This window comes from Excalfactoria chinensis, chromosome 1, assembly GCF_039878825.1.
Source record: "Excalfactoria chinensis isolate bCotChi1 chromosome 1, bCotChi1.hap2, whole genome shotgun sequence".
Taxonomy (NCBI): domain Eukaryota; kingdom Metazoa; phylum Chordata; class Aves; order Galliformes; family Phasianidae; genus Excalfactoria; species Excalfactoria chinensis.
In genome coordinates, this window is record NC_092825.1 from 56,939,451 (window position 1) to 56,957,385 (window position 17,935).

The window sequence follows — 17,935 nt, forward strand, 5'->3', positions numbered from 1 at the left end:
GGCCGCGCTATTGATTTGGGATATGGAGGTATGAGCCTCAAGCAGCCTGCCAGGAAATCCAGGCAAAACTTTGTGATTTTAAGAATCTTTGTCAAACCCAAGATGTCACCAGATAGTTTCAGTCTGATGATTCAGCATTTTCTGCAAAACCAACATTTTATCAGAAAATTCCTTTTTTTTTCTAGATACTTCTAGCTGGAAGCAGAATGACAAGATGTAGGAGCTTGACTATTTGTGTGAGTCTGCTTGAATGTAGGCTCAAAAGTGACCCCACCACTTGCTTCAGAAAAAAAGACAACACAGGTAATTTATGGACACACTAGACAGACAGGTAGTTGCCGTACGATAATTTTGAATTAGAAGCAACATAATGAGAAACAGCAAAAACCAGACTGGCAGGAGAGAAGGGATGTGAGCTGGGTAGTTACAGAAATGGAAGAGTGGGAGATGAATTTGGTATGTCACACAAACATGTCCCTTTTTTTTCCAGCAGGCTGCATGTCACAGGTAGGAACCTAGGGCATTGACAGAGGTCAGTGAGCTAAAGCTAATGCTTCCCTTTTCACCTTGCTGTGTTGCTTCTGCTAATCCTGCTGCTTCTAAGGGAAAATCATTTTTGACAGGGCGTTGGAAGCCAAGGAAGCAGAAGAACTAAGCAGTTTGTTCTACTGAGCTGGCTGAGAGGCAGAAAGGGGATGGTTGGGAACAGGATCATTGTTGTCTGTAATTTAGCTATCTTTGTGGCCATCTCCATCATATTTTGAGAAAGAAAGAGGTGATAAATTTCACATTTCAGGACAGAAATTCCAAAGGCTTTGGAATGACCTGGGACCCCATGACAAGCCAGGAGACATGGTTTTACTGCTTATGTCCAGGTTAGAAGCTGCAAAAATATTTTTAAAGACAACACCATTTGAGCTCTGGCTCTGTACAGTAGCACTGAGAATGGAGCTCCAAGTGCTGTTCCACCAACTTGGAGACAGAGTGATTTGTGCTGCCTGAGGATTCAGCCTGCTTTGTGTCTCCTGCTTTTTTTCTCCTCTTCTTATGTGGTTACCATTCTTTTAGTACTTTTTCCCCTGCCATTGTGTCTCTTTTAAGTGACTCCCTTTCATTGATGAAGGTCAGGTTGTTAAAAGTTGACTATTGATTTATGCTGCCTCTGACACCTTAAGGGTCCATATGGAGCTATCTTAATTTTCAGAGATGCTGAGCAGCTCTTACTGGATTCCAGTGCTGTGATAAGAGCCCAGTACCTCTGAAAACCAAGCTCCTTTCAAATGTTTCCAGGCAAGGAACCCAAGAGCAAGTCACTCAAGTTTAGGCTTTCTTCCTTTGGATGAATTCTTTTGCCTTTCTCATCTAATAAACACAATTTTAGCTTTCTGTTTTCTTGTTTTCCTCGTGCTTGTTACTTATGTTTTTGTTTTTCTTTGCTGTGATGTCTTCCTACTTTCTGTTCTCCTCATGGTCACAGCACACCCTCTTATGCTTGTTATGCTCCTTTTCCACTGCTATTATTTGCAATGCTCAATACTGATGTGCCGAGGCAATTTCTGTGCATTAGAGAGGCTTCAAGAGAAATATCCGCAGAGTAACTTCAGCAATTCTTATGATAAAAAAATCAGCTTCTTTGCATTAAAATGTATAGGAGACATATCTAAAAAAACCCAAACCCACATCTAAGGAAATATTTGTGTCCCAAATGAAATAAACATTAGACCCAGCAAAACTGTTTTCTTGAGATGTATGGGATCATGAGACAGATACTGACAGAAAGAAAACTTTTTGTTTGAATGGTTCTCTACAGCCTGACATCAGCAGTGGGAAGAGTAAAGAAGAGGAAAAAGTTGTCTGCTCACTTCTCTCATGCCCCCCACCATCTCAGAGTACATAATGTTCATTCATTAATCAGATTTGTTTTTCAATAGTGTTGGGTGTTACTGTCCCCTTGGAACAGCCTTGGGAAAGACATTCTCCTGTAAGTTTTCTGCTAAATGAAATGAACACTAACCTGCTACCGTTTTGTGTTTCTTTTTCTTACAGGAATGAAACTGTTTTGCACCAGTTCTGTTGCCCAGCAGCTGATGCGGAGCAGAAGCCTTCATCTCCAGACTCTTCACCAAGGTGGGAAACTGCTGCCAGATAGACCTTTCCTCTTCATCTTCTCCTGCTTTCTCATCTCCCAGCAGTGTCTCACTGATGCGAGACAAAACACACATACTATACACAACAATCCTCTTCCATCCTCCCTTATGCACCTCATCCCCTGCACTACTGTCCCTCCCTTTTCACTCCCAGATATTACTCCTTCAGCGTAATTGCTTACACCCCCCTCTGGTCCCAACTCACACATATCCCTGCACCTCCAATACAAACTTTCAGCCTTTCTTCCAACATCTGCTTTGATTAACCCACATCCACATTTGTGTATTTTCTTGTGTACTTTCCTTCATCACTTTGACAGTGATATACACACGCCTCACTCTTCTCCTTCAAAGTAGTAACCCTGCGTTACAAGTTGGTTGGGCACACAGTAGTAGAAACCTGTAGCATTTAAACTACAGTAAAAGTCATTAAATAAACTCAGTGTTCTGACTCACACTGGGGCATACATGGTATCTGTTTCCTCCATCCCACACATGCCTGGAGTGAGAGCTGATCTCTCAGAAATGCTCCACTGGGATCTTATTTGTCCACAATGACTGTTAGGTCTGAGGTAGCCTGAGGCAGAGGGGCACAGTTTAACAGAACACACAGCTGAAATGGTTTGAACTTGCCAGTGATGGTCAGTTATAGACTGGAGCTATTAGCTGCTACCAGCTTCTATTCAATGCAGCAAGGGTTGGGCACATCAGCAATTGTTGCAGCTGTCCTTCATCAGTGAAGGACATTGGTGCCAAAACCAAGGGCTCCAAGGGGCATCAAAGGCACTCAGGATTCACATACTGGATAGTTTCCGTGCTAACCTTGTTCCTCGATTCCTGCCGTCTTGTTCTCTGCATCTTACTCCTCAATTTCACAGGCCTGCTCCATTTTCTCATGCCTCATCACCCTCCTGTCAACAGTAAACAGGTTTCTCTTTGAAGATTTCCCACATCACACTGCTAAACTTTTACATCTGGCCTTTGGCATTGGTATAAGAAGCTTAAGTTACTGGGAAGGGCTCTGAGCAGAATGGGGAAGCTGAATTGCAGTAGCAAAGTTACAGTATTTTTGAAATGATGTTTCTCTTGTTTGTTCTCCACACTGGAGCAGGCTGTGATTTCTGATTTCCCTCCAAGGAAAAGTGTGGGTTCTGAATAGCCGTGAGGATAACAGGTGTGCATGTTTGTGTATATACAAAACCAGGGTTAAGCTACACTTGGAGACAGAGTGGAGGAGCAAGACCCCTCATGCCCGTCTGTGTATGAGGATGGAAGGGTTAGCACCCTGTGATATCTGTGCTGCAGACCCTCAAACATTGGTAAAGGTTGTGCGATAGCCTCATGAGATGTTTGCAGCTGTATCTCATAGCAGATGAAGAGGTGCTGGCTGTCACTAATACCCTCTTCCTTGACTCTGATCTGTCCCAGCCCCCATCTCATTTCTGATCAACTTAGAAACTTAGTTTTTAGCATTTTCTTATTCTACAGGGCTGTCATTATCTCAGTGTCTTAAGATCTAGTGTATTTTTCATCATGCTGATGTATCAGGTGTTTGGGATAATCACGCCAAAGGCCCTGTCCATCCTTGAGCCTCAGTTTGTCTGCCCTCCTTGTTCTGGGAACCACGTAATTTCGCACTTAGGATTTGGCAGAAAAATCCAAGAGGAACAATAATTTATTCTAGTAATTTAACCACTTGGCAAGTTGCATCCAAAGATGAGTCTGAATGAGGGAAGTCAAAAGGGGAGATGAATGAAATTGACCTCTACAGTATGTTGCATTTGAGGTTTCAGTTGAGGAGCCTCTTATACTGCTCTTCATCGGTCCTTTTTTTCTGTCACCTAGGCTGTCTTTTGTAGCTTGCTCCCATGCTCACTTGTAGCAGGCCTCCTGCTTTCCTTACTTTCTTTCTAAGGCTTTTTCTTCTCCTTTCCATTTCTAATGCCCTTAGCCCAAATGGAAGCCCCAAGCGTGTCTGTATGTGGCTCAGTATTCTGTGTAGAGATGAAAATGATTGAAGCCACTATGACTGTTTGAAGACAAGAAACAGTCACACAGATTTTTGCTTTTTGAAACGAAGCAGCTTTTATGTGCAATCTCTGTGTGCGATGGCTTCAGGTGAGAAGATTATCCCTGCTTCCCACACTGTGCCAGGAAAAAAGGCAGAGCACATGCAGGACTATTAAGCTCACTGCTCATATTTATGTTGGACAGAACACATCTCCTAGCCTCTGCCAGGTCCTGCGGTCTTCCATGGGCATGCTTGGTTCCTGAAGCTGTTTATACAGAGCAGTTAGGAGGACAAGACAAATAGCAGAACAGGGAAACTACAGGCTCATCACAGAGCTCTTGTCTATATCCTATAGCTATGTTACTCTGGAGTGGCTCATCAGATCATTTACAGAGCTTGTCACACTGCTCAAATCATGAGCAAGATCCATATTGAACTGAGGCAGACCAAAAGTCAATCAAGTCTGAAATATGTGGATAATACAGCCTGAATAGGCAATCAGTTCCTGGGTGAGCCAGGAAAATCCCTAAATAAGACCATTGGGACTCCTGGTGGGAGAGCCTGTGACAGAGCATCTCCCTGTGCAGTTGTCCTGAGTCCCACTGAGAAGACAACTGGTCACAAGTGGTGTTTGTGGTGAATTTGATAAACCAGCTCGGGTTTCTTCTTTCTTTTTCCCCTCCTTGATCAGGCATTTCCCTAAATGAGATAAATCCTGTCAGAACTGATGCCACTAATAACCATCAACAGTCTAGTTTTAATTAGAGTTTGCTTCATTAATGCCCCAACTCCTCTCAGTGCGGCAGATTAAATAATGGACTTGCAGCTCATTTACACAAACCCCCAAACTGCAGGGCTGAGCTGCAATCCTTTAATTAAACAGCCTGGCTGATCCCTACCGCTGCCTCGGCTCATCAGTCTAAGCCGATTAAAGAGAATAGGGACTAATAAAGAGCATAAACAGGGAAGTGACTCTCGTCTCTTCAAGGGATGCGGACACTCCAGCAGTGATCAGCTGATGTCTCCTCCTCTACCAGAAGACCTTACCTCAGCCCACATCATCTCCTTCTGGGACTTGCAAGAACAGTCCTGCTATCAGTGAGAACCCAAACTCATCTAGGGGGACAGAGGGAACAGGGGCAACAGGAAGGTAGTGTAGCAGAGAAGGTGAAGACAAAGAGGAATGTCTAAATCGAGGCAATAAGATCACCTGACTTCGGGACAGATGAATTAGAGCAGCCACACAGCTCAAGAGTGAGTCAGAAGGAGAAAGAAACACTAGGAGGTTGGTTGTTATGATCGGCCTGCAAAAAAAAAGCTTGGTTCTGCTTGTGTTTTATTATAGTCATTGTCTGTTCTTTTTGTGTTGCCTTCCCTGTTGTTTGTCCCACTAGATTTCTGATTCTTTCTTTGCTACCCATCCAGTTGAAAAAGCCTTGGCTTCACGAGGGTAGGAATGATTAGGGACAGATGAGCATCTAACCACTTGGCAGAGGCCAACTTGATGAAGCAATTGCAATCATTCTCACTCATACTGTTCAGCATTGCTTCACTGACTGCCACTTGCCTTCTTCCCCCCAGTACATGAATTAATCATTGTGGGTAATGGAGCTGGGTGTTGTAGTTTCATAAGTTTAGTGATGTGAATTTCCCACCTGGCTGCTGAGCTGATGCTGTAGGCCAGCATCAGCTGTTAGCTTTAGGGGACAGATGTGAAGCTAGAGTCTACCCTAGGAAGCCCAGAGACAAAGTACAGTGTGAGGTGGTGGCAGCGGCAGGAAGATTGCTGTCACCAAGCTCTGCTTAAGGCTTCCCTATTTCAAAGTATTGTGCAAACACTGGGCATGGACAACCATTCTTTGCATTGGACCTGTGCACCACTGGCTTCATGATAATAACCCATCTTTCAGATTGGGCCTTCCACTAGAGATGCCAAAGATCAGGCTGAGGGGAACGAGGAGACTCCATGAAAGCACAGTAGGAGCTAACCCTATATCTTTGCTGAGGTGCTGATTAGACTGTTATTAAGCTAAACCCTATAATTTCATAAAGCAACTTCTCTTTTTCTCGCTGGCTTCTGCCTGTTAGTGGCAAGGTTTCATTCTAAGGATTTGAATAGCCTCATAATTGCATTTGCCACTTCTCCCAGTCTCACACAGTGGATACCGGTGTCCCTTAACAATGGCTTTAAAATGTGTCCAGCAGCAGCCCAGCTCTAACAGGATTACATAGCATTTGCTTTTGTGTGAGGTAATAGTGCTGAGACGAAAAAGATTTGTTTCTATTAGTGTAATGAGAGGAAATGGTGGAGTCACAATTAGAGGGAAGAGTACATTCATTCAGTTGCCTTTCACAGGGTTTTTGGTACCTGCTTCTGACTTGCCTGTGGTGCCAAATAGGAAAGAAGCAGAAAATCACCTCTGCTCCAGTATGGGAAATGTTTTACATAAAACATAAGTGCTTGGGGCAGGTCTGCTTGGGCAATTTGGGCAATAGACACGGGGACTGCACTGGAAGTTTGAATTATTTTCTGATCCCATCCAGGTGATGAGATGGGATCTAATTGTCTGAAGGGCAGTATCAGACCTCAGAAAATTCTTTGGGAAGGAGTGATGTTCCACCTGTATTTGTGGGAGCAGTATGGTACTTGCTATCTGATAGAAGTACTGGTGAGACTCGACCTACTTTTAAGGAAAGGAGGCATAGTCTTCCCTTGGAGAGGAGGTCAGGAGTCTGAACAAGAGCTGGGATCTGAATCATTTATGGAAAAGCTGGGCAGGCTCTGCTCGCATTGCTCTGCTCAGCTTTGTACAAAAGGTTTCCTCATGAGATGTAACTTTTCAGTACGGATAGTGCTGCTTAGTGCTGCTTAGTTCAGGGTTGAAACACGATCAGCGCAACTGGCAAGTGTTTGCTTCATGATTATGATCCAATTAAATTGTAACTCAATATAGTTTAAACTTCAAACAGCTGTGTACTCATTTCTAAAGAGCCTTCTGAATTAGTTGCTGTTACAGATTGGTTACTGCTTGGCATCACAGCACCAATTAGTGGTAAGGAGACATGAAAATGGTTGGATGCATCTCCAAGCCATCCTTCCCAGCAGTTCTGATGAAACTCCCTATTGTCCTGTTTTGACTGTTACCGAAGTATTCAAATGGAAATATCTCTTCTTGCTGGAAGAGGTCCTTTTTACTTGTAGCTCCACTGTTGCATGTGGGAGGGTGAAAAGTGGATGGGCAGATTTTAGACAGTTCTTTGAAATCAAACCCTCAGACTTCTTTCCTCACAGCATTCTGAGCTGCACCTTAAAAAAACACAACACCTGGTTATAAACAAAATCTGATTTGTTTTCTGGACATCTGCTGTTTCTGACTCTTTATATATCTTTACCTGAACTCACTGTTCAGAGAGAGAACATGCATTGATTCTGTATCCTACGAGGTATTTCTAGAAGGCACTGACACAAAAGAGCCATGAATATTATCCACTGCACAAGTCACAGCATCTTTTCCCTCTTTAATTCCCCTCCACTGTAGCCTGGGCCATGCTAAATGCACTACTAATCAGAACCTCCTGAGAAAGCCACAACACCGTGTTCAGTTTGTGACTGCAGTAACCCTTAAGATCGAGGGCCATTAATTTTATGGGAATTGAACTGCTCTCCAAGTTAATTCTCCTTTTAAAATACCACCAAAGCATCTCAAGTGGGGGGGGGATAATGATAATTTTCCACTAGTATCCACTACCCTTAAAGTATTACAGGAAAACAGCTGAGCTGCACAACATTGTGTGAACCTGTGAAAGATTGACATCGTCTGAAAGAATGCAAATCCAGTTTATGAAATGGGAAATGAGCCTTTCTGGCTTAGGATTGCAGGCAAGATATTAGGTGTGTAACCTGGAGGTCAGCGCTTCATCTCAGCTCAGAAGCACTCAGTGGCTGTGGCCCAGGTGTGAAGCACGATAATGATTCTAATCTGTATCAAATCAAATCTATAACCTGTCACACAAAACAGCACAATAACTCTGACTAACTGCCCCCCAGCTTGCAGTGTCAAGTGAAAGCTCCCAGAATTAGTGGATCGTGGAGGCTGAATTCTCCTCTGATTCTTAATAGCGAACACTTCAAGTCAGGCTTACAGCACCTGGACATGCCTGTGACAAGCAAGCCTCCATGCCCATGGACTATTGCTTGTGTGCTCTGAAAACGAGAGAATTTATATGCAAAGCTCCTCTGTCTGAATTTCATTCCAGCTGAAGCTCTCCACAGCACTGTTGTTGAAAATACACAGGAGGAGTTTGAGCAACATTTCTGCTTTGTTAGCATATCCGGTTTGTGCTTCTTTTCTCATTTCTTTTCCTTATTGAGGTCACAGGCATGAAGGGAGGATTTTTTTCTGCTTCTTAACAGCTCATCTACTTCTTATTCTTTCCTCCCTGTAGACTTAATAATCCTCTGTTCAAGATATTACAGTTGGAGTTTGTGGAGATGCTTCAAGCAGGCAGGGATGGGTCAGCAAAGTTCACATAAATATTCCCCAGGATCACAGTTGCCTGAGTTTTTATTTCAGTCTAACACAGAGATGTGGGTCAGGAGTTATATCTAGATTCAGAATTGAACTCTTCCTGAGCTTTTATGGGTGTTTTATACAAGCATGACCAGCAGTATTAATTGCTTTGCAGAAACATAGTTCCAGAAGCACAAAGGTAGTTAGTGCATGTAGATTTAGGGGAAATACGAAAACACAATTGTAAGCAAGAAATGTTTCAGAGAATATCCCTAATATCATAGTTACTGACAACCTTGGGAATCTCTTGCAGGGAAATACAGCTGGCAATTCTGCTCTTTCTGGAAGCATCCAAAGAAACAGGAGGTGAGTTTCAGATGCAGGAGATCTAGCAGGACTGAACATTTTCACACTGTCTTCCGCACAGGCATTTCTCTGCTTCTTGTCTCAAACAGCTGAAGCAACCACTTGCAGGCAAATGTGGAGAATATGAAGGTGAGGAGGCACAGGGCAGCAGTTGGAGCGTTCCTATTGCATTGGTTGGTTTGTCTGACCTCTGTCAACACCTTTCTTAAAGAAGATGGCAGGAGAAAGAGGTCAGATGAAAACAGTCTGAAGTAGAATCATGGAATCACAGAATCACAAGGTTGGAAAGGACCTACAAGATCATCTAGTCCAACCATCTTCCCTTTACCATGCCCACAGAAAAACACTAAACCATATCTCCTAGCTCCCTATCCAGACACCAGCTCCCTATCCAGATTCCAAAGTATTGCCTTTAGAAGCTGCAGAGATAACTTTCAGACACATTTACTGAGGGCCTGAGGCTGTATCCAGACATTCTATGGTCACGTGTCCTTCCAATCCTTTCTTTATCCCTGTTGCTTCTGTTGCCTCCATGGATCCTGCCTTAGGGGAATACAGACTTGCAATCAAGTACTCTTCTCCCACATGAGACAGCACTTCCCATTTTCTGGGCCACAAAGAGTGGTAATGTCAGTAAAATAGAGTTGATCATAGCCAAACCACACAGTTGTGAGAGACTTTCACCAGCTGTTTAGAACAATTTATTGCCTTAATTCTAGGTGATGTGCTCACGACTTGCAGGTGAGCATCATCTTCTCCCCCCTGTATTGCAAAGAATTCTCTGTCCATAACATGACAGCTTCTCAGGACCAGTGGAATGCAACATTAACAGCTTCTGTATTCTGTACTTCTGGTTTGATAATGCCACAAAGCTGCTTGAGAAGAGGCAATGACTTCTTTGGAAATAGTCCTGTGTCTAGCACTGAAAAATGGTCACAGACGGTTGATAAAGTAATAGCAGATGGACTACGTTGGAGCTAACGCCATTCATTGTAATCCCCTACTGCTGTCAACTGACCTGATCTGCATCAGTCAAGATTCTACCCCCACTGCTAAACTGTTTTGTGCACTGAGGTGTATTCTGTTGTACTCAGCAGGTGGTTTCTGTGGACCCTCTGTCCGCACACTTCTTCGTGGCTTACAAGGCAGAGAATTTGGCAAAGGGATGGGGGAAAAAAGCCATTGAAAAAAGAAAGGAAGACAGATTCAGCCCAAGAATGAAAGTAGAGCTACTGAAAGGAAAAACGATGGTAAACACGCTACACAAAGAGAATGACAGATGAGAAGGTATCAGAAAAAGCAGGAAATTAAAAAAATAATAACATAAATGAAAGAAAAAGAAGGGAACAAGAACATAGGAACAGGAGATAAATCAGAAATGTCCCTGTTCGTGCCGACATTCTTTGGCAGTGACAGCAATGAGGTTCTGGCTGTTTATCACACAGTTTCTTGCAGTGTGGTGTCAATCCAAAGGCCTGTTGTTTTTTCTGTGCTCTGCAATACTAACTCACTCCTATGCGGGTTGATCTTCTGACCAGCCCCATGGGCAAGTTCTGTGTTCTCCTGTTGGAAACACATGCCCGTGCTCCCATGTTCTTTCTTCTGCCTGGCAAGCTTTCACATTCTTTAGGAAGAACTGAGAAGTCTGAGATGCTGAAGGGGAACACATTGTACAACTGCTAAAGCCTCTTTCTTTGGGTTCTGCAGCTAGCTGGATAGATGAAGGAGAAGCAGTAAATGGGACCTAGAAAGTGAAATGCAGTACTACTGAATGATGCTAGTGAGGTCAAAGGAGCAGAGGATGGGATATAAGTGGCAAGAAGCAGGACTCTATGGGTAGAGAGGAACTGACTGATTCCCACCCATAGATATTCTAGTAATGGAAATGCCTAGCCCATTTCCTGAAGCCTTCCATACAACTCTTTTCATTGCTCTACAGGGTAACCTGCCATTGTATCAGCTAAATGGAAAGTCAGTGTGGAGGGGAAAATGAGGAGAGAGACAGAGGGGAGATTCCTTCCAAGTTAAGCCATTCTATGATATTATGACTCGTGGTTAGAGGAAAGTTCCTAAGATGTCTAATGAGGGTACTGAGGATGACAACATTAGAGAGTAAGACAGCAAGATTTTGCACTTTCTTAGGAACTGCCAATACTGTATTTAAGATGAAGTAGAAGTGCTGTTAATTTTAGAGATTTAAGTCCCACCTCCTGTGAAACTACAACTTTATCTCCTGGGTATTTGAAGACAGGTCACCAAGATGAGATATAGGTTATTTAGTCCATACCAAATGGTTGTGGTCTTCAGAGCTGTCAAGTCCACACAAAGTTCATTAAGGTGAGGTATAAACTAAAGGCTAGTTTGTATGACTGTAAATTAGACTGTTTTCATTCTAGACTGGGGAACCTAATTCTGCCCACACAGACTGGAAGTGTGCTCTAGCAATTTCTAATGATCTTTTCTTGGTAATTTAGTTCTTTCCATATATATATATATTCTGTATCATCATACTAGGGCAAACTCCATGTGCCTAGTGACAAGATCTATGCGTAACCTTTTTTATGTCCCTAACTGGTATGTTGCAGCTTTCACGTAAACAGGTTGTGCTGATGTTATTTTTGCCTGTCTATCTGAGTTGAATGCTATCTCTCTTATCTGAGCTTATGGGGAATGAGGGAAGATGAGGGTAGGTTTCTGTATGTACACATTTCTGCACATTTACTCTTCTACACATCTCTTCTAGTGTGACTGCAGAACATAACAGATGCCTGCAGTTTCTCACAATACACTAATGTGAGAGTGGTAGATCAAGATGCAAAAAAAAAAAGCATGGTGAAGAGTTGCACTGTGAAAACTATTGCTGTGCTGTTATAGCACATCTGGATCTAATAAGCATGTCATGAGTTATCTTTAAAATATATCATATTTTTAAAGGTAGATCCTCCATTAACTTATGGAGGGTCTGAGTTTGTTGATGCGATGGCATTCATTACCAGTCGCGGTTCTGCTCAACAACACAATAGCATTGGATGTGTCAAGATAAAGTCCTGTTTTTCTTACTGATCTTGTCCAATAAGATTCATGTCTGAGTACAAAGCATAGGCATAGAAAACATTTTCATTCCTGAAAAGGAGGAAAAGCTGAAGCGGCCCTGGAGGAATCTGAGCTTGTGTGACCGGATGAGCAAGTTGCTATGATACTGTTTTCCAAATAAGAATGCAAAGATAGAAAAGGGAATCGGGCCTCTAGAAAGAGAAGTTGCATGGAGTGGATCAGGATGTGAAGGAAGCATCAGTGAGAATGTAGGTTAGAACATGGAAAAGTGGAGCTCTGGGCCTATTGCACAAGGCTGTGGTGGTAGCCACTGGATGGGAGAAAGGAGGAAGGAATTCTAACCATGCTGTTTCCATCTTGGCCTTCGGCCATAGGCCAACCCAAAACCCTAGGTCTGAACTTACTTGGGACATTAACACACTGGATCAGATCTTATTTCCTAAAGCCAATGAATGGTGTTTTGACTGTATTGAGGATGGTGATCTGAGTCTGTTACTCTCTATGTTGAGGAAGACTGGACTTTCTCCTCTTTGGTCTCACACAAATAGCAGCTTTCTACTGGGCTGCAGTGACCACAAGAAAAAATATATATGTAAATAAATAAAATCTGATAGATTTGAGAATATTTACAAAACGTATCTGAGTTATGCAAAGGTCTTCTTGTGAAGTAGCTCCCTCACTGCCTTCAATAATCAGTGTCTCCAGTCCCTTAGAAAAGAACCCAGAGGTTCATTCCAACCCACGATCTGCAACAACAGGTGGAAAAAGAAGACCACAGAAGCCCTTGCCTAGGTCTATAAATCATAAGAGTTGTGTCTCTGACCCAGATCTCAGGTAGCTGAAATAGGAGAGCAATGGGCTGAGGGGATATGCAAGGTTGCCATCTCTTGTAGAGGCTCTGCTGTCTCCCAGCCCTGAATTCATCTCATTTTAGCAGTAAAATTCTATCTTCTGCATGATTGCACCGGCAGGCTTTTGTCAGCGAATTCAGTGATGTTTAAACCTGCCTTAGGGATGAGGAGCCAAGAGATCTGAGTCGAAGTGGCAGAAAGACTGCTGCTGAGAAGCCAAGTTTCTCTTTCCCGGGGTGCTGAGCGGGCAGTTACACTAATGCAGGATGCCATCTGTTTTTTCCTCCTCTAAAAGGTCGTGTTTACCAAACATTGCAGAGGCAAGAGAGGTCTGAGGTTAAAGTAAAAGTAATTAAACCATGCAGGACAGGGGCCTCCTGTGCTTTCACTCTCCACTTAGTGCTTTTCACACCTCAGTGATAAGCACAGGTGCCCTGTTTGAGGCAATGACAAGTAACCCCTCTGCAGTGACAGGCTGTAGGACCTCTTCCCAGTCCAACTTGCAGAGACAGCTCTGCAACCACGGCCTGGGTATGGAGGGCAGCTGAGAAAAGGGGCTGTGCTTTGCTGGCTGAGTATTCTGACAGCTGGTGAAATAGGATGCATGGCTAGGAAGGGAGTAGGAGTGGACCAAATGTCACCCAGACAGACAAAAAAGGAGCTAAAAGAAAAAAAAAAACTGAGTGAAAGGCATGGCTGGTCTTGCACACCACTTCTCATTCAGTTCGAGCAGTCTTTGCTCTTCCAAGTCATCCTCTGCAGGAGCCTGTCTGCCTCCATGAAAAAACAGAAAGATTAGTCCTCAGGTGGCCTAAGTTACCCATGGAGATCCTGGCCCTCAGACAGGCAGCCAGCTCAGATGGATACCTGCAAAATCATGTTTGCACAATGGGAAGTGCATCAGGAAAGTTTGGCTGCTAAAGTACTATTCTGCAGCAGCAGACAAAACAACACAATAATGGGAGAGTTACGCAGTATGTGGGTATCATGTTTAATTATCAAATATGAAATGGAAGCTCAGCTTTTGGCATGTTGGACCCTGTGGGATTTGGAGACATTTTTAGTATTATTACATTTTCCATCTGCTTAATATACATCTCACTAAAACCACTTTAAGCAGTGTTAAAAATACTTTGCCTTTTTCAGCCTGTGCTAAAAGATGTTGAATTTAATTCATTTCCAGTATATTAACCGTACTGTACTGTCATATCCATTTTACAGGTGTGTGTGCCAGACTTTTTATGAAAGAAGTAATATATTCTGAGATGGGTAATGAGCTTGGTTAATTATCATTAATTTCTCTTGGGTAAAACTAGTGTGAGAAGATGGCTTGTTGCCACTGCTTTGCAAGGTGTTACGTGAATGTAGACAAAATCAGAATCTTGTTCCTATTTTGGCCTCTGTTGGGGGAGACTGAGAAAGCTGCAGCTCGGCTGGCAGTGGATGATTTGCCAAGATCAAGTTCCAAGTTCCCTACCTCTCTGGCAGGAGAAACTTCTGCCTTCCATCATTTTCAGCATGTTCCCAAGGAGCATTGCCTCCAAGTCACCCAAAAACCTGAACTTAAAAGCAAATCAGAAGCAATTCTTCTGCACTCGGGCACCCAGCATGTCAGAAATCTCTGAACCTTGAAAAGATCCCATAATATATTATCAAGCCTGTCTCAGCCATTTTTCATTGAATTCTGATCAACCCATTCACCATATGTTATGGGTATCCTCAGGGAACACTGAAATGAAATAAACTGAAAAGGCACTTTGGACCCTGCTAACTCAGCAGTTGGGTTGTTTTTTTTTTAAACTCCTTCTTTGTTTTTTTAGTTCTTTCTCCTGAGCAGGGAGAACGAGGACAGGGGAGACACTGATGTGGCTTAAGACAGAGTGAGGAAGTATTGTTGCTGACTTGAGGTCTGGACTCTACTTCCTTGGCATTTGCTAGTGACCTCTTTTTCTAATTCTCCATATGGTACTATCTAAGGGTTTTTATTCTAACATCTCTGGAAGTTTGAAGTCTTTTATGGCTCTGAGGTCTGATAACACTAAGCCCTTGCAGCACTTCAGAGCAGCAAATATGCAATATCCAACTGATGATCATAAAAATCTCAGTGATGGATTAGTAAATTTTTGCAGTCCTTCACAAGTACACTATGTAGTCTTTGCCTCAGTTAAAGGGTACAATTACTGTGCAATAACCTTGGCTACCATGAAGGTGTTTGGTAAGCTATATATACGAAACAGAAATGTGATCTTCTCACTGAGTGACGCAGAGACACAAAGAAGAGGTGAGATCAGCCTCGGTAGTACTTTTGTAACACCTCACAGCCTTATTTTCCTCCAGTTCAATTAACTGGATGTTTGTTTCATCGCTGCTGTACCTGCCAATAGGGCATCTGAACATCTGAGCTTAGTGTTATATTATTGGTTGACTGATTTCTTATGTCTCTATGCAAGTTCAGGAGAGGCACTGCTATTTTGGTTATTCTGTTATTGCTTTTATATATCTGCAGTGTTTCTTCTTCTTGTAGGATAGCAGGAGGAAAGAGATGCCGTTTGTGCCTTGACCGCACAGGAGCTGTGTAGCGATGGAGCAGTCAGTGAGAAAGCTCAGATTTGGTTTCTTACAGGTCTAACATTACTGTCCTTGAGAAAAGCAGTGCTCCTGGCCCTACAGTCCCATTTAGTCACTCAGCTACCCTGTAAATATCTTTCTGAGAGCTCTGAAAATTACTGTGTACTGATCCTTGTACTTGTCAGCAAGGGCAATGGAATGAAACATTTGAATCATCCAGCTTCTGTGCTCCGGCATGTGGGTTTAGCTTAAAATTGTCTTGAAACATGGTGACAACAGGTTGCATATTCTTTCTAAAGTATGGGAATGTTTAAACTTGACAAACAGGACCCAGTGAATGACCATGGTTCAGCTCCCAAACTGGCAGTTTGAAGTGCAGATCCTTATCAAGCTGGAAATGTATGTTCCCCACAGCAAGAAGCTGGTGAGGAGAATGCAAGGAAGTGTACCTTTGTACCTTCCCATCTCTGAGAACTTAAAAGCAGTCAGATCTCTCCCAGGACAGAGGACAATACAAAGCTCTATTCAGACATGGGGAGCTGATACTACTAGGAATGGGCTGGTGGACCCCTCTGGCTTAACAGTCTGTTATCACTGATTTGGGTTCATATCACTGATTTTATATCTAGTATCTCTCTACAGTGTACCTTCTTGTGGAAAACCTTCCTTAGAAACATGTACATAGAAGCTAAATCCCAGAAATCTCATTTACATGCTCTAGACTTTGATAAAAATATGTATGGGTATCCAGTTGAACTCTCAGAGCTTTTTTACCATCCTGCTTTCTGGAAACAAACACTAAGACTTAGCTGAGAACCTTGATACCCTTGTTTTGATATATGCCTTATGCTAGACTGGCTACTGCATTTCCTTAAGACCTGAATTGGTTTGTCCATAGTCGCCATCTTTGTCAACAAACTGGTTTCTGATGGCAGCAGGAGTAGACAAGACTGCAGTGGAAAAGGAGGGAAGATTTCTTAAGTCAATGATATCTATTTGTAATAATAACTGAGCTAGTTGCTATGGGTCAGAAAAGTCATACAGGAACATCTAGGAAGAACAGAACATCTGTTTCTTTCATTCTCCCTCTTTTATGTGATTGCAAGTGATTTACAGTAATATTAGCACTTCAGATCAAACAGAATTCAAAGGCATTACAAACCTTCCCTACCTGATTGCATCGTGAGCAGAAAATTGTTTCATCTATCATGAAAGAGTAATTGCAAAAAATGTGACAGACAGCAGTATGTGATACTTTAAAACACCAAGTAAAGAGCATCGATTACAGTTGAAACTGCAGGGGTGATGGTGGGATACAGAACTAAATTAACATAGTTGGAGTTTGGCCAGGCCATTGGGATTCACACCTTAGACTCTGTGGGGAACTTTTAATTATTACAAGTGGTTAGAAAAGTTGTCTAATCTAAGAAACAATGTGCAATCACACCATTCCTCCCCTTCATCACACAGCCAGAGTGTTTGATTTCTCACTGGGCAAGGAATCCTGGTAATTTACTTAATAGCACTTTTTTTCCAGAGATCTACCATACTGTAGTGTCTTCCTTTCCCTACTTTATTTTTCTCTTTTTGTTTTGTTTTGTTTTGTTTCTTGTTGTTGTTGTTGTTACTGTGATTATAATAGCCCATGAGCCTTCACTGCTTGACATAACTGCTCTACCAATGCAAATCAACTGTGTCATGCAGGACAGTGGGAAAAGGTAAGATCATTAAGGTTTTAGCTTGTATTTCATTGCAATATTAGTTTGGATCTTTAGCAGTGTCGGAACTTCCATCTATTGCTGCTAGGGGACAACAGCAATTAGGCTTCCCAGGGCATTTCTGCAGAAACAGACTGATGCTGGGTATAAACCCAGGAGAAATAAAGGGCAGTAAGAGGACCCATAGGGCTACAGAGCTGTCATTCAGGTGACTAAACAAACTATTGCGTATACATCACTGATTTTTGTCAGGTCAGGTTGAAATGTTCCAGGTTTGGTCTCCTGTCTGAAGGTGATGCAGGATTGTCTGGTGTTTTGGAGCTCCTTTTCCCACTAAGTAAAAATGGTTCAGACATTTTTATTATTATTTCCCCCCCCCAAAAAAAAAAATTATTCCCACTTCAGCACGAGTCTTTGCTATTGCTTTCTGAACAGTGCAACCTCCAAACCAGCAGGGGGTTAAGAAGTTTATATTTAGCACAAAAATATCTAGCTGAAAAATGCCTTTGAGTGCTTCAGTGGAATCTGATTTTGGTTTGACCGAGTTTTGACCCTCAGAAAATTCCATGCATAAGTGTAATGCATTCTGTATGAGTGTGTTCACTAGACTCAGAGCATGCATGGAAGAAGACAAGATTATGTGTGTACATGTCGTTAGTTTATACTCTCATCCTCGCAAAGTGTCTTGAGGGGCTTCAGTTATGCAGTG

General features: G+C 42.6%; 1 protein-coding gene across 4 annotated transcripts in view; it reads left to right on the top strand.

The window, feature by feature from the left end:
* The window catches only part of IQSEC3 (IQ motif and Sec7 domain ArfGEF 3), a 104,088-nt gene that overhangs the window by 42,339 nt on the left and 43,814 nt on the right, over positions 1–17,935 (top strand). For all 4 annotated transcript variants that reach the window (XM_072328250.1, XM_072328268.1, XM_072328259.1 and 1 more), the window contains exon 2: positions 2,047–2,127. In XM_072328250.1, the coding sequence (XP_072184351.1) occupies positions 2,047–2,127 (81 nt within the window). The remainder of the gene's footprint in view (positions 1–2,046; positions 2,128–17,935) is intronic.